Source organism: Prunus avium, chromosome 2 (genome assembly GCF_965620075.1).
Source record: "Prunus avium chromosome 2, drPruAviu1.hap1.1, whole genome shotgun sequence".
NCBI classification, from domain to species: Eukaryota; Viridiplantae; Streptophyta; class Magnoliopsida; order Rosales; family Rosaceae; genus Prunus; species Prunus avium.
In genome coordinates this window covers 26,282,612-26,303,590 of record NC_142285.1, presented here as the reverse complement: position 1 = coordinate 26,303,590, position 20,979 = coordinate 26,282,612, and the positions used below count along the sequence as shown (strand labels likewise).

The window sequence follows — 20,979 nt, the reverse complement described above, 5'->3', positions numbered from 1 at the left end:
ATGCTGACTTGGTACATACATGGCCACACATCCAATAATATAGAGCCACGTGGCATTAAATAATATATTTTTAAAAAATTAATTTTTTGTAGAAAAAATAAGAAGATTAAAACTTAAATTTTTTACTTTTATTTTAAAAATGAAGTTGTTTCTCGCTTCCTACCTCTCTCCTCCTTCCAACCTGCCAACCCACCTCCCTCACCCCTCTCTGTCTCTGTCTCTGTCTCTCTCCCCTCAGATTCGTTGGTGATGGTCAGGCAAGCAAAGAACTGGGTCGGAATCTGGCTGGGTAAATGGATCTGATGCAAGGGCATAATTGGTTTCGATAGTTGGGGAAGGCATGGGGTCCAAATCTGGAATGGGTATGATGGGCAAAGGGTTTAGTTGGTCTGAAGGGGTGGAGGAAGTGGCTGTGAATCATGATGGTTGGATTTTTTTTTCCTTTTTTAATCAGAGCTGCTGATAGAGATGAAGCTTTTGTGATTACAGTGTACATGCTTTAAAATTTGAAATTGTGTTGGTTTCTTCTTGTTGTTGTTTTTTTAATTGAGTGGGAAGAGGGAGGGATTTCTTAGTGGGCAAGGAAAAACAAAGGGAGTGGGAGAGGGCGAGAGAGAGAGAGAGAGAGAGAGGAGAGGGAGAAATGGTAGAGGGGTAGACGCAGGGGAGGGCGGAGGGCCAGAAAGGGATGGCTGAAGGTTTTTTTTTATAATTTAAGTTTTAATCTTTTTTTTAAAGTGTAATTTTATTTTAAATATATTATTTAATACCATGTGGCTCTATATTATTGGATGTGTGGCCATGCATGTGTCACATCAGCATTTTAATAGAAAATTTGGTTAAAATTGACGGCAGGGACCATTTTGATGTGTGGAACCTTAGGGACCATTAATGTCACAAAAAAACATTAAGGACAAAATGCAATAATTTCATCAACCTCAAGGACCATTTATGATAAAAAGTCAAAAATATATAATATAATACTTGGCTTTTAAAAACATTTGGAGGCCCTGTGCGGTAGCACAGCTAGCACATGCCATGGCCCGGCTACTAGTTATATAGTCTAATCCACCTTGAAGAAGATAGACAAACAAGGCACTTAGACCAAGCAATAATACCCTTACTATAATGAGAACGCATAATCTGAAAGTGCTTGCCATGGAGAGAGAAATTGTTAGACACACTTCTTCAATCTGCTAGCTAGCTTTGGTCAAGTAGCTGCTGCATTTCTATTGTCATGACTTAGAGCATCTCTAGTAGACTTTCTATCCTCTCATTCTTAGCTACTTTTGCTAAAAAGAAGGAAAATCCTCCTTCCAGCAAACTCCATACTTGGCTCTCTATTTTGAAGAACCAACTTTTGGCTCTCTACATCTAGCAAGAAGGAGAGAGAAATGGAGGCTCGCCAAATTGAAGAGAAAGAGAAAGATAGAGAAAAAGGGGGAGAGAGATAGAGATATTTGAGAGGTTGGTGGGGTTGGTGGGGTTGGATTTTTACTTTTCTTTTTAATATATTTAGGGTTCATTTGGGACTGCTTCTCTAGGAAACATTTCTGCTCATAAACGCTTATAACAAAAGCGTTTTTATTATATAGTTGTTGAAAATTTCATAAAAAATCAAAGTTCTTCTTGAAGAAGCACATGGTAGGTGCTTCTCCAGAAAGCGCTTCTATAGCCCAGAAACACTTTTAAACTTTTTTGCTAAACGCTGTCAGAAGCGCTTTCAGTTGTCAGAAAGCGCTTTTAATCCTTCCAGAAGCATTCCCAAATTCCCAATAGGCAATAAAGAGCCCTTAATGGTCTGACTGACTACGAACTAGAAAATGATTTGAAAAAGAAGAAATGCATGCATATGGGAACGTATAAAAAAAAGGTCTAAAAGAAAGAGAGTAAAAGCAATCCGTATATGACATGTTTGGTTGAATGTTAGGGCAGATGACAACAGACAAAATAGAGAATATTGCTATAATAGCTTTCTAGCTATTTTAGCTAGAATTTAATTAAAATTTGGAGAATTTAATATGCCAAATCCCTAGGACCTGCTTTTAATTAAAATGAGTTTCTTCCAGGTGATCATTGACGCGAAGGCCAATTGCCTGTAGAAGATTCTTTGTTGAATATTCGTCAAAATTATTGTTTAGTTAAGTGTGTGGGAGCCACTTTATTATTGTTTGCTAGCTTTCTACTTTTTGGCAATTTCGTGGACTTAGCGGGGAAATGATGGCACATGCCATCTTTGTCAAATCATGTGGGAAAGCTTTGAATATTTACTAGGCTTGGGCCTGGCCGAGCCACAATTAGGAAGAAAAAAACGAGCCTGGTCGGGCTGGGCTTACTGGGCCGGGCCGAAATATGCTTACTGGTTCAACTTAGCTAACTTCTGTTTTTCCCTCTCTTTTCTTCTATATATATATATTTTTTATAAATATCTATGTTCATAGTTCTCTGGAAGTGGACACCTATATCAAATCAATGCTTTTTTTTTTTTTTTTTTTCCAACTCGGATTTCAATAAAAAATTAGAGTGAGCAACCTATATCAAATCAATACTTCTCGGAATACAAGCACAATACGGTGAGGTTGTTCCCGCAAGAGAGGTCGTTATACCATGGCCGGTTTGCTCCGTTTGTTTTATTTGGACCATCGGTTAGCCGAAAAGGATAAATTATACTGTGGACGCCACCGCAGGAAGACGAGATGCACTTTCTATTGCCGTTGTTGTGCTTAGCTGTGTAGCTTCGTAGATTAATTGAGAAACAAGAAACTTGCTATTACGAGAGATTTTAAGACACTCCTGCAATTCACTCGCTTTGATGAAGCAGCTGCAGCATTTGTATTGCTGCCCTTTGCATTTTGTGTGGTGCTTTATGTCTGCCGCGCAAATCTCACGGCCTGGAGTTCCGGGCCGAGGGGATGTGCGTTAACACGCGGTTTCCTGCTTTTGGGTGCGGTGCGGTGCGGTTGTGTGCGGGCGTGCCAGCACGGTCTACCGTGCGTCGATGTGTTGATGAGTGTTGGATGGATAAGTGGTGCGCCTGTTTGAACTCGTCTTCCTAATCAAACGATTGTAGCCGAGAGAGGAACTGGTCTCGGCTGTTAGGTTCACGGCCTGAACTACAAGGCCGTTGAGTGATGGTGTTGGTGGTGGTTTTGGGCGGTGCTCCGGCGCGCTGCTCAGGGAGCGACGGTCGTGTGATATATGGGGTGAGTGAACGAACAACAAGGATGGTGCTCCGGCGCCTTGAAAATTAAGGGTCGTATGATATATTGATGAATGGATTTTCATTACAATCTAACACTACTCCTAGGAAAGCAAGTAAAGATATTGAAAGTGCATTACAGGAGAAAATAAGTTGCTCCGTGGGAGGCTTTGTTTTTGGTGTTAAACCATTTGAATGTAGCTCGAGTCTTGTATTTATAGGAAGAGTCCCTGGATGAGTAATCGAGGCTGAATTTACGCATGGTGGAGTCTGATTAGCGCAAGTGGGTGTCCAATCGACATTTGGGATCGTGAAGTATGGTGGTATGATCCCAGAAATCCCGGTGAATCTCGGCCGCCGCTCCTGATCGTGGGTTCTGAGCTTCTGGCCGTGGAGACGCATTTATGGCCTGGATAGCTGTTGAACCAATATCTCAGGCTGTCAGAATTCTTGTGAGAATGTCCACGTCTAATCACTCTGATCCTCATCACCAAATCCTGACTTCAGTCACTTCCCACTTTCCCTCACGCATTAAATGCTTCTTTGTGGCCAATGGGTTTGCTGCATTAAACAGGCACTACTTCATTAAATGAAGCCTGGGACCCTGCTGTCACGTGATGATTTGCCTTTAATGCCTTGGCCGCGATTTTGTTCGGCCTCGGGCTCGGCCTGCGCTTGAGGCCGAGATGATCATGCCTTAGCATTTCTTCTTTTATCTTTAGGAAGGCGAAGTACCCTGGCGAAACGCTGCGTTTCAGTTTCTACGAACAAGTGCCAGGGCCGAGAGAAGGGGCTCCTTCGGCCAGCTTATGGCCGTGATTTATCAGGCACAAACATTGCCCCCACATCCCTGGATTCTTCGGCCTCGGCATGGGTAGGGGCCGAATGGATTCCAAGGGATGGACCCTTTGCATTCCTTCCTGAAGTGATTGACAACTGGGGCATTAAATGCGCAGGCCAGTCGGCGCATTTAATGCCTCAAGCACGTTGTGTAGGCCATCATTGCCCAGGGCGTCGCTTCGCTTTGTCAGAGGAAGCGACGGCCTCTGGGCTTTTGACACGTCGTTGCGCCTGTTGAGCGTGCTGACAGAACGTTACGTCTCTCTCGAGAGACACACCCTTTCGTTTCGAATTCTAGCGCCAATATAAAAACCCAGACTTCCTTGCTTTCTCCTTACGCTTTCAGAATCCTCAGACGCCCAAGCTTTGTCAAAGACCCATTTCTCCAACCTTCAAAACCCATCAAACCTTCGCACCTCCAAGGTTACCAGAGAATCCCTCGTGAACTTGCGATTTTCCAGAACCTACAGACCTTATTCCCCCCTTTAAACACTCATCTTAAGCTTGCTCTAATGGCCTCCAATACCCCCACATCCGTTGAAGTTCGGTCCCAAACCTTCCAAACTGAATTCGAGGCTATTTGCCGAGATATTCAGGGCTCAATCCTCCCTGACATCATCACGCCCTGGGCTGATGACGATGGTGCCTCCACTGATTCCTGCGTTCTCGGCCCCTCCATTAATGGTGGAATGCCAGAGAGGCTTGTGGCCCATCTGAAGAACAATCTAGTGGATCTTTCGGCTTTAGACGGGGGAGACTTCCAGGACTGGAATGTCCTCAGGCCGCAGCAACAGTGGCCAACCGTGACCCCAGACTGGGAAAAATGGCTGCCGAGGATGGAGCATTTCTTCGGTCAGCAATGGAAAGATCAAGGCATCTACCACTTGATCAAGTTATTCGATCGGCCGCTCGTCATGGATCGGTCGCTCTTGGCCGCAGCCCTGTGCTTCTGGTCGTTGGCCACCAACACCATGAACTTTCGGTTCGGCATGATGACGCCGACCGTTCTAGACATGGCCGCCCTGTTCGGCCTGTCCCCCCTCGGCGTGGAAGTAAACGCCGCCCTGGTTGCTCCCGAGGTGGAAGGGAGCTTTAAAGCTACGTGGCCTACTCTTGTGAGAGTTGCTGGGAGCAAGGCGAAGAACATGCTCAACTACTCCAGTTTCTACAGCAACTTCGGCGTAGAAGACAGTGATGAAGACGACGCCATTGCCCCTCTCGGCGAGGTTGAACACGCCGCGTTCTTACTGTACTGGTTGTGCAAGTTCGTGTTTTGCACCCAGGCGAACAAGGTTACCTTGGAGTTCGCCCACCTGGTCGATTACCTAGCGCAGGGCGGTAGGTTAGCGCTCGGCCCATTCCTACTCGGCCACATCTACCGCACGCTTCATGACGTCATCACTGATGGGATGAAGCCGAAGGACGGTGGTCCACTGTGGGCCTTCCAGTTCTGGCTGCAGGCCTACTTCCCAGAGCTGAGGGGGGTGGCCGCCCCCCAAGACAACGAGCCGCTGGCCAACGCATTTGCTCGAGCCCCAAGAAGCATAACGCCACGGCCTTCTGCTACAAATTCTTCTACGGCTTGGCCGAGAGAACTAGTACGCAATTCCGAGTCTGCCTTGCTCGGTCGTTCCCTCTGTTCCTGACTCACGACCTCTCCGTCGTTCCTGATGTTGAGACGGAGAACGATCTGAAGGAGATCTGGGGCTCCTTCCTGGTTTCGCGTGACCTCCATTGCAGCCTGTCCAAGGCTGGGGCCGAGGTGTATCTGTCGAACTTCGTGGCACGGCAGTTCGGCCTAATCCAAACGGCCCCACTCCCCCCCTGTCAACCAACCGGCTATCGTCCTGGAGGGCCGACGTCTTCCACCAGCACGGTGTGGCTGAGATCACCTTCCAGCTCCAAAAGGGAATGACCTTCCTGACTCTGACGCCTTGGTCGCGCCGGAATGCGTATGACGAAGATGGAAGGGTCTGGTATGAGGAGTGTATCTTGGCCAGATTTATTCGGCCTGTTGAAGAGGCCGCGAGGGCGGCCCTGACGAATGCAGATTGGGACCCTCTCACCCCCAAGGGCAGCAAAGTGAAGAAGGTATCAGCTGGGCCGCCTCGACCAAGCGCCCCGGCCGTGGCCGCCCCTAGGGTGACGGCCCCTCCCCTGGCTAGATCAGCGGCCGTGGCCTCCACCGCGGCCCCATCATCGACTGCAGCCCCAGCTCCCAGGGCGACGCCTGTGGTGGGGCCCCGAAAGACGCTGGCGCACAGGACCGTGTCGTCCTCTCTGCCAGCTCGACCGACCATTACTGCGGGTAAGCCTCGCCTAATTTTTCCATTTATCATTTATTCTTCACCGGCCTTTTCAAACCAGTTCTATCTCTGGTCATCTCACTCTTGTCTCTTTTCCTTGTGTACGTAGCCTTGGGTCGCAAGAGGAGTCGAGAGGCGTCGGGTACGGAGGCCGCACCGGCCCAGAGTGCCGCGGCCGAAATGGCGGCCCCGCAGCGGCCGAGGAAGAGGACCCTTTTTACCTCCTCGGAGGGCAGAGGTGAGGAGGAGGCTCCTCCTGTGATCGTGAGTGAGGCCCCCCTTGCGACCGTAAGTGCCACTCCTTGAAATCCTTCTTCCCTTTTTGTGCATTCTGGTAATCTGGTTCTTTCATCAGGACGTGGCAAGAGTCGAGGAGGAGGCTACGGTCGAGGTGCCGTTTGTAAAGGAAGCAGCCGCTGCCCACATGGTGGTCGAGGAGGTGGGAGCCGCAGAGGCGATGGTTGAAGAGGAGGCCACCGTCGAAGAAGTGGCTGAGGCGCTGGATGCTGAGATTGCGCCCGCAGACGTGCCGCCTGCCGAGGAGATTGCAGAAGGGGCGACCGAAGAGATCGCTGAGGAAGTCGCCGAAGAGGCCGCCGGCGAGGGCGGCGAGGAAGCCAATGAAGAGGCCGCTGAGGAAGCAACCGACGAGGCCGCCAAAGAGCCTGCTGCGGACGTGCCAAGTGGGCCTTTGCCGTCCACCCCTCGTCGCCCAAGAGGCATCTCCTTTCGCTCGGTAGGAATCCGCCCTCAATACACTTGGCTTTATCGTTCTCTTTTGATCTGTTCTACACTTTTGACCGAATTTTTGTCTCTAGCCTCCCCAATCGTCGCCGCCGCTGGCCATGGTTGCCGCGACCATGCCTCCTATGCCGTCGTCCTAGGACTCAATGGTCGTGGCCGAGCCAGTGATGACTAGAGCCACGGTCGTGAGTGTGCCGAGTCTCCTGCGGACTACTTCGGCGGTGATGACCGACCTTTCGCTCCCTGTGAGTATTCGACCTCCTTTTTTGTTTATCCCTTTATGTCCTGGTTAATTATCTCTTATCCCTTCTCCCTCTTATGTTTAGGAGGCCACCTCCTCCGATGATCTTGAGGAGCTATACGCTAGCCTCCATGAGGAAGGGGGAAGCTCGGCCTCGGCTCCCTTGGACGAGGACTCCAAGACCGTTATTGAACGGCTCCGGGAGTTCCTTCTCCTTGATGTTCGGCAAATGACCGCCGCTGGGGCGATTACGGAGTTTAGGTCCTGCTTGGATACGGCCATGGCGCTCGGTCTGCTCGACTCGGCTCAACTAGATGAACTGAAAGCCCGTCTGGCCGAAGGCGAGGAGATGATCGGCAGGTATGCTGAAGCTGCCACGCGGATGGCCGAGGGGAGCTCGCTCAAGTAGGATCTGGAGGTGATTAAAGAACAAGTTCAACCTGCAATGGCCCGACTGAAAGAAAATGACCTCGTCGCCCAACGAGAGAATGAAGAGCTTGCGCAGGTTGAGGCCCAGATTACCGAGCTCCAAGCTCGCCGAGATCTCATCCTCCAACGCCGAGATGGCGCGGTCGCAGCCAGGAGCGAGCTGAAATCCTTGGCCAAGCGAATCCTCAAAGCAACGACTGAGATGAAGAAGGCCCTGGCCGAGCGGAAGCTGATTCGAGCGAGATGGCAGGCGGACATCAACGGTGGGGACATTGCTTGGAGAAGGATCACCTGCCTAATCTGGGGAATGTTCAGCGAAGGGGTCTAGGCGGGCGAAGAACGGCCATCTCAACTATTTTTCTTTTTCTCTTTTCTGGGATGTAATAAAAATTCACATACATTATTTTATTTACACATATATATATAGTTTCTGTATTTTTCGATCGGCCACGACTGGTCGTTCATCCTTATTGTAAAGAAACTCCTTTAAACTAATTAATAAGGCTAGTCTTTTTCCCAAAAATAATCAAACGTATGCCTCTTGCCTTGTGTTGATTGCACCGTTTGTTTAATTCGTTCGCCTACTTTCCTCTTTTCTTCTTCTTGACTTTTTTGTCGTAGGTCCTCGGCGCCATCTTCTTTTGAACTTGCGCCGAGTTGTAGGCGTCGAGTTCCGACTGTTCGGAATTCTCTGAATTCCTGGGCCTCATCTGCGAGTGGCCCTTCTTCTCTTGGCCATGCTGCCCGATATTTTGAAGAAATCGAACCCTCTGCTTTGATATTTTACCAGGGTCATGGGCGTTGGCCAAGACATAAGGGGCTATACCCACGGCCGAAATTTCTGAGATACGGCGCGCCCAAAAAACCTTAGGAAATAAATCGTGCGCATTGCTAAGTTCCTTTGACAGGCGCGGCCTTAGGTAATCTGGTGCCCCCAGCTCTCCCTTTATTAAATCGTCCTTCACGATAGGTCGGATGTCTTTAAACCGAAACCCTTGACACGGCCTGCTTCGCTGCGCATTGTTTCGTGGCCAATCCTGCCGGGCCGTTTCAGCAACGGGCTCGGCCGTTATGACCGAGCCGGGTAGTTTCAGTTGAACGCTGTGGGTTTGGCCGAGACAATCTCGGTCCGCTGGCCATCGAGGTATAACCAACTGGTTCTGTTGGATGGCATCATACTGGGAACCTAGATAGGTCCGCGTTGTCGTCGGAATGGCCGGATCGTATATTTGTTCTGGCAGCGTGGCGGCCAAGCCTTTCTGATCGCATTGTTGTGGTAATGCTTCGGTCATACTGCTTTAGCCGGACTGTGCTTGATCGGCCAAAGTATGGGTTGGGCCGAATTTCTCGGCCGTAGACATCGTAGGACTCCTCCTGAATGCTTTGGCTAGAGCGTGGAGCGGGCTACATGCTTTCTTTGCCGGTTGGTTTGGTTCGGGACCCGCCCTTGAGGGCTGGGACTGCCCCCAGCTGTTGGTCGGCGGCAAAGAATGCTGGCCGTAGCCTAATGCTTGGGTACGGGAAAAGATGCCAAGGTTGCTGCTTTCGCCGTAAGGCTCAATCCTTTCACGTTCCTGGCTTCTATGTCCGGCTCCAGGGGGTGTTGCGGGCGAAGTCACCGGCATTCTCTCCTGGAAAAGCGTTCGTAGCTCTGAAGAGAATCTGTCCATCGTGGGCATGAAGGATGTTTCCATCCTGCAAGCCTGCTTGGACATCAAATCCTCCATTACTACTTGTTCCTGTATGGACTCGGTCGTACGATCCGTCATTACTGGAACGCTGGCCGAGATTCCGACCGTATGTTCGGTCATGGTAATTGGTGAAGTGGACTCAGGAGTCTCAGAAGTCATTTCGACGGCCTTGTTTTTGAGCTTTGCCTGTGTCCTAGTTTCCACCATAAGTTTTTGACAACAGTCCCACTGGGCGTGCCAAAAGTGTCTGCCGCGCAAATCTCACGGCCTGGAGTTCCGGGCCGAGGGGATGTGCGTTAACTGACAAGAGTCCCACTGGGCGTGCCAAAAGTGTCTGCCGCGCAAATCTCACGGCATGAGTTCCGGGCCGAGGGGATGTGCGTTAACACGCGGTTTCCTGCTTTTGGGTGCGGTGCGGTTGTGCGTGGGCGTGCCAGCACGGTCTACCGTGCGTCGATGTGTTGATGAGTGTTGGATGGATAAGTGGTGCGCCTGTTTGAACTCGTCTTCCTAATCAAACGATTGTAGCCGAGAGAGGAACTGGTCTCGGCTGTTAGGTTCACGGCCTGAACTACAAGGTCATTGATGTTGTGAAAATGGACAAACACTTTCACTCACTCCCCTAATGATCTTGTTGTTGATGGACTTTGTGACACAAACAAGGATGGATGAATCACACACACACACACTTGAGAAACCAAACAAGCACAAAGTGACACAAGTATTTATAGAGGTTCAGCAATTGCCTACATCCTCTTGGTGATCCTCTTGAGAAATTCACTAATGAAAGAATAAGTTACAACTTTGGTTTACAAAGAAACCCCCTTAGAACTCTATTCTCTCCCAAGCTCTCTTTTCTCTCTCACCCCTTGCTCAACACTTTGATACACTTGTGAACACTCTCACAACTCTTGATGTTTCCCCCCTTTGGTGTCTAGACTACTCAAGACTCAACTCAGCTCTCTCTTGAACTGATTGCCCTCTCTCTCTTCCTCCCTTGGTGAGATAACCTCCCTTTGCACACAATAGCTCCCAGCTACTTGACAACTTTGAGATTAACCACACTTGCTGTCTTGCTTCCTCTTCCCTTTAATACACAAGCCTTTGGACTTAGGAGAAGGCTCCATCTTTTCCTCCCACGTTCTCCCCTTGGTTTCCAGACTTGGACCACAACTTGGGCAGAACAAAGGCTAGGCATAGATAGCTGCAACTTCAGCCACCCTATCTAGAGCTATAAGGTAGGTACTCTTTGAAACAAGTCAACAATCCTCATTCAATGGTGCTCCAGCTTTTCCAGCACCTTGCTAGACCTCCTAGAACTCATAACACACCTTAGAGGCCCGAGGGATTAGGTAGGGAACCAATACATGTGAAGGCATCTTGAAAAACGCGTGGAAGAAAACAGCACAGCAGCCTGGCGACCGGTCGCCCGTTACTGGCGACCGGTCGCTTTACACTCTGACTGCAGGCGACCGGTCGCTTGCACCTTGCGACCGGTCGCTTTTCGCGACTTCCAGCTTCACCTCCAGACTTCTAATCTGCTTCAAAACGACCGGTCGCAAATACCCAGCGACCGGTCGCTTCCTCCTTCACTTGCATAGTTAATGTGAGCCATTTTTCCAACAATTGAGTGATGGTGTTGGTGGTGGTTTTGGGCGGTGCTCCGGCGCGCTGCTCAGGGAGCGACGGTCGTGTGATATATGGGGTGAGTGAACGAACAACAAGGATGGTGCTCCGGCGCCTTGAAAATCAAGGGTCGTATGATATATTGATGAATGGATTTTCCTTACAATCTAACACTACTCCTAGGAAAGCAAGTAAAGATATTGAAAGTGCATTACAGGAAAAAATAAGTTGCTTCGTGGGAGGCTTTGTTTTTGGTGTTGAACCATTTGAATGTAGCTCGAGTCTTGTATTTATAGGAAGAGTCCCTGGATGAGTAATCGAGGCTGAATTTACGCATAGTGGAGTCTGATTAGCGCAAGTGGGTGTCCAATCGACATTTGGGATCGTGAAGTATGGTGGTGTGACCCCAGAAATCCCGGTGAATCTCGGCCGCCGCTCCTGATCGTGGGTTCTGAGCTTCTGGCCGTGGAGACGCATTTATGGCCTGGATAGCTGTTGAACCAATATCTCAGGCTGTCAGAATTCTTGTGAGAATGTCCACGTCTAATCACTCTGATCCTCATCACCAAATCCTGACTTCAGTCACTTCCCACTTTCCCTCACGCATTAAATGCTTCTTTGTGGCCAATGGGTTTGCTGCATTAAACAGGCACTACTTCATTAAATGAAGCCTGGGACCCTGCTGTCACGTGATGATTTGCCTGTAATGCCTTGGCCGCAATTTTGTTCGGCCTCGGGCTCGGCCTGCGCTTGAGGCCGAGATGATCATGCCTTAGCATTTCTTCTTTTATCTTTAGGAAGGCGAAGTACCCTGGCGAAACGCTGCGTTTCAGTTTCTACGAACAAGTGCCAGGGCCAAGAGAAGGGGCTCTTTCGGCCAGCTTATGGCCGTGATTTATCAGGCACAAACACTTTATTATCACCACTTATTGGCCAAGAGCATTTGCTGATCATCTTTTTCAATTTGCATATTGCTAATGACTTTCTTCCATGTGATCATTGGTGCAAAGGCCAATTCCATACTCAGAGAATTGAGGTGGGGGATAATGGATGTCGCTCAAGATTCTTTTTCAATCATAAATGACATTTAAATACAATATTTAAATTTTATTACTACAAAAAAACTAAAGGGTCATGATAGGGAGACATCTTTAGAGACCAACTTTGTACTATCTCTCTAATAGAGGTGGAGTCCACCAATGCCATGGGTCTCACCCCTATTAGGGAGATAGTACACAAGTTTCTCTAAGGATGGAAGGGAAACTCTCATGTAACAAGATAACACCTTTTGCTATCCCCAACCAATAATGCTACATGTCATTATGTTATTAGTTAGGGATAGCAAAATAGTGCTATCCCGTTACATGTAATTTTTTTTGCTAAAGGGTCTCCTTAGCATTTTCCAAAAAAAAAAAAAAAAAAAAAAAAACACTATATATGAGATATGACTCAATGGTGGTGGTAGTGATAGTGACAACGATGGTGATGCTTGTGGTGGCAGAGGAGCAAAACCACATAAGTATTTGCTCAAAATAAAAACGTATTTTTAATGTATGCAACTTGAACCCATATATTTCCCTTATTACCTCAAACAATAATAAAATTGAAATTAAAGTTGAAACTCTAGTTGAGACCTAGCTGACAGAGTACTACATGTTAGCTCTGTGTTAGAACACATTGGATTCGAATTACCATGAAGATTGTCTCTGGGCTTCTCTTGTTGTGGACATAAAAGAAGTTTGGGAGGGAGTTGCAAGCATTCAACCTCTCCCTCAAGCATCTCTATAACTTTGTTCATCGAAGGACGATCGCTTGGCTTCAATTGTATACACCATAAAGCAGTTATAATCATCTTTTTTATTATTTTATTTTCCTCTTCTGTAGCATTATCCATCTCAAACTCTTTGCCCGTGCAAAATTGGTCTGAGACCCAAAGAGGAAAATAAATTTGGCTTGAATGCTCCATAGATGCGTTCAAATTCTTCCTTCTACTTGCCATTTCCATCAACAACATTCCAAAACTATAGACATCAGCTTTGTATGAGACACCTCCAATATTTTTGTAAAACAACTCAGGAGCCATGTATCCCATTGTTCCTCTTGCTGCCGTCAAAGAGACCATGGTATTACCTACCGGATATAGCTTTGCAAGCCCAAAGTCAGAAATCTTTGGGATGAAATTCTCATCCAGAAGAATATTGTGAGGCTTGATGTCAAAATGTAGAATTTGCATGTCACAACCTTGATGTAGATATTTGATCCCTTGAGCCACTCCAAGAGAATTCTCATACATTTTCCTGCAACTTAAGGGGTTGCTTCCTTCTTTGCAATAAACGTATTTATCAAGAGATCCATTTGGCATGAAGTTATAAATAAGGGCACGCTTTGATCCCTCAACACAATAACCAACAAGTTGAACCATATTAAAATGGTGAATCCTCCCAATAGTAGCTACCTCACTTACGAAATCTTGTCCATTAGCTTTAGGCTTCTCCAACATTTTAACTGCTACAAATCGACCACTGCGTAACTTTCCTTTAAATACAGAGCCATAACCTCCTTCACCCAACTTCTCATTGAATCTACTGGTCATCTTTTTAATATCTGAGTAAGAGTACCTTATCGGAATGAGGTTGTTATCACTTTGCAAGAAATCTTCTATGCTGCTATACATTGACAAATGCATTCTTCGGCGTTTGTAGAATAGAAGAGCAGCCAGAAATGGAACCCCAAATATAGATCTTATTGGGAAAAATGCTCCTGCAAAGCAACATCACAAAAAGAATCACAAATGACATGCTTTAATGGATATAATATATGTGCGTCATAACCTTCCTTTTTGCTTCCATTTGTTTTTTCTACTGACTGATAGGAAATACAATTCCGCACTAAAGGAATATGCAAACTCTCACCGAGTATCAGCCACTCGTAAATATCTGCAAGAGATACAAGAAAAAGTGACCAAAATCAAAGACTTGACATAAGTTTGAAATTTCGAAGCACAAATATATATACTCTGCCCTGCTTAATGGTTGACTAATTAGTAGACTACATGAGGAAGGTGAAGAAGAGAGAAGGGAATTTAAATTAGCCAAACAAAATACAAGTAATAAAACTATTTAAAATTGTTAGAATTTTTATTTTCAAATAATGTTTGACGTATTTTCTCCATATGTCTTTCTCATTTTCAGCCCTGTATCGCCTTATTTCAAGTAAAACTAAACAAAACAAATGATTGAAAATGAGAAATAAAGCGTAACAAAAAGTCATAGATGATAGATTTAAACAAGTGACTTTCTGAGAAATTCAGAAAGTTTGAGTGAGAAATTGTAGACTTGGAATATAGCAAGTAATTCACAAACCAAATTTGTAGCTGGTCCTGGGAGAGTTGAAGTGAAGCTCAAAGCCATACCCCAGTGCGCTGTGTATGTCATGATAAGAAAAGTTTCTGTCCTTTCCGTACAAGAACGACTTACTCATCAAAGTCGTCCACTCTATTCTGCACCCGTCCTCCATATCTGATGCCATTATATTCCCTTGCTTGACATAGTTATACGTTCTCATCACAGACGAGTTCACGGCTTTTGCACACTTGAAGAAAGTTATTGGTGTTGTACTTGATGCTAATCGAAGATGACTGTACGGAGTTAAGTTGTAAATGGAAAGCGAATAACGGGGGATGGAGGAGAATTCATTGTTGCGAATGCCAGGATCTTCAACTCGGATTGTGAAGTTGTCGTAGTTGATTGCCTGCACAGAGTAGTTTCCTGAATCTACTTCCAATACTGTGCGGTTGTTGTGACAAAAGAGGTGGTAATGCCAATCCCAGTTCGTGCAGTTGATTTGATTTGGATCTTTGGCTAGTCGAAAAGGGCTGGTTATGTTGTGAATGTTACCGCAGGCAGACGGGATGCACTTATGATGGCTCTCCGTAATTAATGTCTCAGTTATATAATCTAATGTACGAGAAATTATACAATGATACGGTATCACCACGTCAGCTTGTGATACTCCCACTCAAGATCTACCATGTGTCCTTTTTGAAAAGAAAATTAAAAAGAATTTACACCTGGACTTTGTCTTACAAGTTTACCCTTCAACATTAATTATCCTAACCCCTCTCCCCCCTCTTCCCTGTGCTATTGACGCCACCTAGCCGTCTAAACATCTCCCTCGCCACCCAGTCGTCTTCCCTCCTCCCTCACCACCCACCCGGCCTTTCCGTGCCTCCCATTCTTAGTAAAAAGTTAAACGTATTTAGAAAGCCCAGAAATTTTGAAAATCAGTGCAAACCCATTAACACATAAAACAAAAATCTTCAAAATCTCCTATGACGACAACCCACTAGTGAAAGAAGGGTATGTTTGATGTTGATATTATTGGAGGGGGACTGCAGCCAAGCGGCGGCAGTGCAAGGTAGGTAGATTGCCGAAAGGGAAAACTGCTACAGTCTTCTTGTTTTCTTTTTCCTGTTTTTACAGTTCTTATTTTATTTTATTAGGGGTAAAGTTGGAAGATAAAGTCTAACAGTGAAAAAAAGTTAATTTTCTTTTCAAAAAAGACACGTGGTAAGTTTTGAGTGGAAGTATCACCAGCTGACGTGGCGATACAGTATCATTGTATACAAAAAAGATAGGCAAACAAGGCACCAAGACCAAGCAATAATACACTTACTATAACGAGAACACATACTCTGCAAGTGCTTGCCATGGAGAGAAATTTTTTAGACACACTTCTTCAATCCTCTAGCTAGCTTTGGTCAAGCAGCTGCTTCATATTTCTATTGCTTGTGAGTCAATTCAAAGTTGTTGCCATTTACATTTTGTTTGGTGCATATTGTCACGACTTAAGAGGTCAAAGCCGCGTTTGACAGGAGCTTGATAGATATATATTGCTGCCAACCTACTTTTGCATATTGCCAATGACTTTCTTCCAAGTGGGGACAACGGCTGTCGCTGAAGATTATTTATTTATTTTAAAAAAATTTGTAATTATTATGGAGTATATACTTGCACATACAGGAGTGTAGCATCCACTTCACGTACTTGATACTGAGTGATATGAAGTTAATTACACTGTACAGAAAGGAAAATGGATTATTATGGAAGATGCCTTTTTGAATAATAGTAAGCAATCTTCATGAGGTGGAATTTAACCAAATTGTGGACCGATATTGTCTCCACCTAGGTTTAATATTTTTGGTGGGTTTAAGCTCAATGGACTTCTAAGTGTAATGAGCTTAATTCACTCCTGCAATTCACTCGCTTTGATGAAGCAGCTGCAGCATTTGTATTGCTGCCCTTTGCATTTTGTGTGGTGCTTTATTATCACTACTTATTGGCCACGAGCATTTGCTGATCATCTTTTTCAATTTGCATATTGCTAATGACTTTCTTCCATGTGATCATTGGTGCAAAAGCCAATTCCATGCTCAGAGAATTGAGGTGGGGGATAATGGATGTCGCTCAAGATTCTTTTTCAATCATAAATGACATTTAAATACAATATTTAAATTTTATTTCTAAAAAAAAAATAAATGGTCATGCTAGGGAGACATCTTTGGAGACAAATGTTGTACCATCTCTCTAATAAAGGTGGAGCCCACCAATACCATGGGTACCACCCCTATTGGAGAGATTGTACCCAAGTTTCTCTAAAGATGGAAGGAAAGCTCTCATTATGTTATTGGTTAGGGATAGGAAAACAATACAATCCCTGTTACATGTAAATTTTTTTGCTAAAGGTGGTCTCCTTAACATTTTCCCAACATAAAAAAAATCAATATATGAGATGTTGACGCCAAAAAGTGGTTCTTTGACTTAGAGGGTCAACTTAGTAATTTTATGCCTTCGGTATCCTTGATGCCTCGGTAGTCTACGCGATCTGCAATATGAGCAAACGCACGGTAAGACCTAGGGCACCGGTGTGGTACCGGCCGAAGGCTCTCCGATGCTTAAGTAAGTTCGGGAATAGAAAGTTCAACTGACAGATCAATAGGCTTGTATGCCGTAAGTTCTGATTACCTCTATTTTGGGATAGTTGGCCCCTTTTATAGGCATTGGGAGGTGTGCAGTTGTTGTAGAATTTCGATGTGGGACTGGGAGCGTGCCATGTGTCCCAGGAAAGGGCGTTGCCCTGATGGAGAGATCGGTAGGTAGAGTGCCGAGGGCGCCTCTGACCAAGCCCAGTTTTCTCCACGTGTCTTGCTCTTATTGGCTGTTTATTTTGGGTGTAAACAGGAGTCCCCGAAGTTCTCGAGCGAGATTTCTCGGTCAGGGGCTTGTCTGTTCTTCGGCACCCGCTAGGTTGTCCCACCGTTCGGTAGTTTACCAAGGAGGCACGCTGGGGCCTCGTCCTGGTGCCGATTTGTCCAGGAATCTGGCTAGGAGCCCAAGAGTCGCCATTTTGAGGGTTACCGTTCGGTAGTGCTTGGCGTGTTCGATCGGTTTCCGAGCGGGTCTTGCCGATTGGTTGCTGACTTGGGCAAATTTGATCGCTCGTTAACTTTTTGATGGGACAGAATGACGCTTCGTCTTCTGTACCCAGCATGCTGTCAGAAATTCCATTCGTTGCGCGACACGTGGCGTGTCAAATCACGCAGAGCGGCGCCATTAATGCGTCGTTTGGTTTCTCGAGGCGTACCGTTGGAAACCCAGCTCTATAAATAGGAATGATTTCTGAAGCATTGTTCACTTTGCGTTTGTGAGTGAAGCGGAAGCTCTGTCCAGGCGATTTCCGGCGAGTGTTATCGGCAATCGAGGCGATTTTTGAAGCGAACACTCGGTAACCAAGGCGATTTCCGGCGAGGTCATGGGTAATCAAGGCGATTTCCACCTCTTCTCAACCAGCTCATACAAGGTACGGTTCGGCAACCCTTATTTTTATTTTCTTTATTCATGCGTACGTCCTTCCTTGGTTCGAACTAGACTAGAACTTTATGCAAGTGGGGTGTGGTTCGGTAGTCTAGTTGCCATAGGCAGAGGCGTAGGCATCGGTAGGATAGTGCTTCGGCATAGCCCTTTAGCTTTCTTTCCTTACTTTTGTAGATGTCTGATAGTGAGTCTGGGTTTGAGAGCGAGCCCAACGCCTATGATGGGGAGTCCCCAGACAGAGGAAGGGATACCGAGAGTGAGGAGTCGGGTCCTGATACCGAGAGCAACAGTGATTCCGACGTTGAAGTAGTCGGTGAGAGAGTCAGGTCAGCGCCTATTCATGGGATCGGCAAGGGGCTTATGACCAGTCAACCGATGCCGTTGTCGGTAGTGTACAGCGACGGTAGGCAGGTTGGTTTGGGCGCGCATACTGGGCCCTTGGAAGAGGACATCCGGATTCCAAAGCAGCAAGGAGGATACCGAGCGGAGGCCTCTACATCTGGCCATGAGCGGGCGACTGTCGGCACCTCTTCTGTGCCGAAGGTCACCATAGTCAACCGGGGGGTCCCTAGGGTTCCAATAGGGGTACCGAAGGAAGTCCTATTTGCAGTGGATTACCTGGAACCCAACAAGATGACATATCGGGAGCTGGCTAGGATCCGGGCGGAGTATAGGATTCCTGATTCGGTAGGGATGAGGATCCCAGGCCCTACCGAGTCCTTGAGTGGCCCGAAGGACGGTGAAGTCGCTTTCTTTACCGACGTCCTTATGCAAGGAGTTAGGCTGCCGTTCAGAAGATTCTGGCCCAGATCGGGTATGCTCCGGGCCAGTTCAACCCCAACTTCTGGGTGGCTCTGATGGGGGTAGTCACCGCCTTCGGTATGGCTGGAGAGGGGGAGCCCACGTACGAGCAGTTCTCGTATATCTACAGCGTCACGAAGTCCAAGAGCGCCGATTGTGGTGGCTGGGTCCAGGCCAACTGCCTTAGGGCCTCTGAGCGAGGGCACTTCGTGAGCGCCGTGCCGACCTCCCAAAAGTCTTGGAGGAATCGGCGGGTCATGCTGTCGGGAGACTGGGAGTCTCCCTCGGGAATTCCCGTTCAGTTTCACATCCCAAACACCTTCCAGATTACCGGTAGGTCTTGACCTAACCGATCGGTAGGCAAGTTCTTCTTTTGTTTGGGTCCTTACTGTTTTGCTTTGTTTTCTTCTGCAGGTAAACTGAAGCAGCCGTTCCCTCCTCAGACTGAGATTTGGCAGATTGATAGGGTGAGGCAGAGAGTCCCTGCCGATTCCAGGGTTTATCCCCAGTTCCTGTTTACCGAGAACCTGATCAAGGCTCGGCTTGTTGATCCTGCCGAAAGTGAGTGTACTTACTTTTTTCTTGCTTTCTCAGTACCGTTTGTCCTTTCTTTACTGATTTATTTTGTGTAGTGACCGAGGAGAGGAAGAAAGCTGAGGCCAAGAGAATGACCGAATCCTCGAAGAGGCGGCTTGCCATGGGGATACAGGGCAAGAGGAAAACTCGGCAGCCCGAGATTCTATCAGAGCCCCCGGTATCTACTCCTGATCCGGATGACCAGCCCCTTGCCAATCGGCAGAGAGAGAGAGTTTCCGAAGCGCCAACTAGGTGTGCGCCTGCGGCCCAAACTTCGGACAAAGGCGATAAAAGCGCTGAGGCTGCGACCTCGAAGGCGTCCGGGAAACGGCAGGCTACAATTGACTTGGAGGGGGAGACGACTCCTAAGCGCACTCGGCACCCAGAGCTTCCGAGGGTGACCTTTTTTGCCGAGGATGAAGGCGGCCCTTTCGAACCTGTCACGATAGCCTGTCTGTTGAAGACGGTTCAGTTTGTGAACCACATGATCTTGGGTTCGCAGATGGAACTGTCTGAGATAGAGGAGCTTCCGAAGAAGCAGCTTCGGGATGAGGCTGGGCGAGCCTTCCGTCTCCAGGCTTCTGTAAGTTCCGTCTTCTTCCTGTCCTTTGATTTCCGTTTCTTGCATTACTCTGTTGCTAACCAATTTCCTTTGCAGGCGTCTATGGACATGTGGCTCTGCATGAAGTGGGCCCTAAACTCTGCTGAGCGCTCAAGGAAGCTATATGAGGACGGCAAGGCCCGGGTTGCCGATGCCAACAAGGCAATGCAGGACCATGCCAACCTGGTGCTAGACATGCAGGCTGCCGAGCGGCAGGTCAAGGCCCAGGAGTCTAGGATTGCCGAGCTGGTGTCGGCGCTTGGAGCGGCAGAGTTGGCGGCAAGGGATGCCGAGGCCGCTAAAGAGGCGGTGCAGGTGGCGGTGGAGGAATCCGAGCGGGCCAAGGCTGCCGAGGTTGAAGCTGCCGTTCGGGAGGCGGTCAGGTCCTACCGGTTGTTTGTGCCTGATAAATCACGGCCACGAGCTGGCCGAAGGAGCCCTTTCTTTCGGCCCTGGCACTTGTTCGCAGAGGCTGGAACGCAGCGTTTCGCCAGGGCATTTTCGCCTTCCTTAAAGAATAAAAGAAGAAATGCTAAGGCATGATCATCTCGGCCTCAAGCATAGGCCGAGGCCGAGGTAGAGCAAGGTCACGGCCAAAGGGATTAAAGTCAGATCATCACGTGACAACAGGGTCCCAGGCTTCATTTAATGAAGTAGTGCCTGTTTAATGCAGCAAAACCCATTGACCACAAAGTAGCATTTAATGCATGAGGGAAGGTGGGAAGTGACTGAAGTCAGGATTTGGTGATGAAGATCAGAGTGATTAGACGTGGACATTCTCACAAGGATTCTGACAGCTTGAGATGTTGGTTCACCAGCTTTCCAGGCAATAAATGCGTCTCCACGGCCAGAGGTTCAAAACCCACGATTGAGCGCGGCGGCCGAGATTCACCAGGATTTCTGGGGTCTCATCACCATACTTCACGATCCCAAATGTCGATTGGATTGCCCACTTGCGCTAATCAGACTCCGTTATGCGCAAATTCAGCCTCGATTACTCATCCAGGGAATCTTCCTATAAATACAAGACTCAAGCTACATTCAAAGGGTTCA

General features: G+C 47.4%; 1 protein-coding gene across 1 annotated transcript; it reads right to left on the bottom strand.

Annotated features, from left to right (window-relative positions):
• Positions 1-12,596: 12,596 nt before the first annotated feature.
• Positions 12,597-16,754, bottom strand: LOC110760806 (rust resistance kinase Lr10-like). Its single transcript, XM_021963130.2, has 4 exons — positions 16,688-16,754; positions 14,439-15,086; positions 13,989-14,012; positions 12,597-13,836 (listed from the first exon to the last, which is right to left on the bottom strand). The coding sequence occupies exons 1-4, from the start codon at positions 16,752-16,754 to the stop codon at positions 12,686-12,688; spliced, it is 1,890 nt and encodes a 629-aa protein (XP_021818822.2). The 3' UTR covers positions 12,597-12,685.
• Between the last annotated feature and the right edge of the window lie 4,225 nt (positions 16,755-20,979).

What these genes read in the sequence shown, in the direction of transcription:
- LOC110760806 (XM_021963130.2), bottom strand. Translation starts at nt 16,754, where the DNA reads ATGAGAGCTTTCCTTCCATCTTTAGAGAAACTTGGGTACAATCTCTCC. An exon ending in CAATAGGGGTGGTACCCATG is followed by an intron (nt 15,087 to 16,687) that starts GTATTGGTGGGC and finishes CTTGAGTGGGAG; the next exon opens with TATCACAAGCTGACGTGGTG. An exon ending in TTACGAGTGGCTGATACTCG is followed by an intron (nt 13,837 to 13,988) that starts GTGAGAGTTTGC and finishes GTTGCTTTGCAG; the next exon opens with GAGCATTTTTCCCAATAAGA.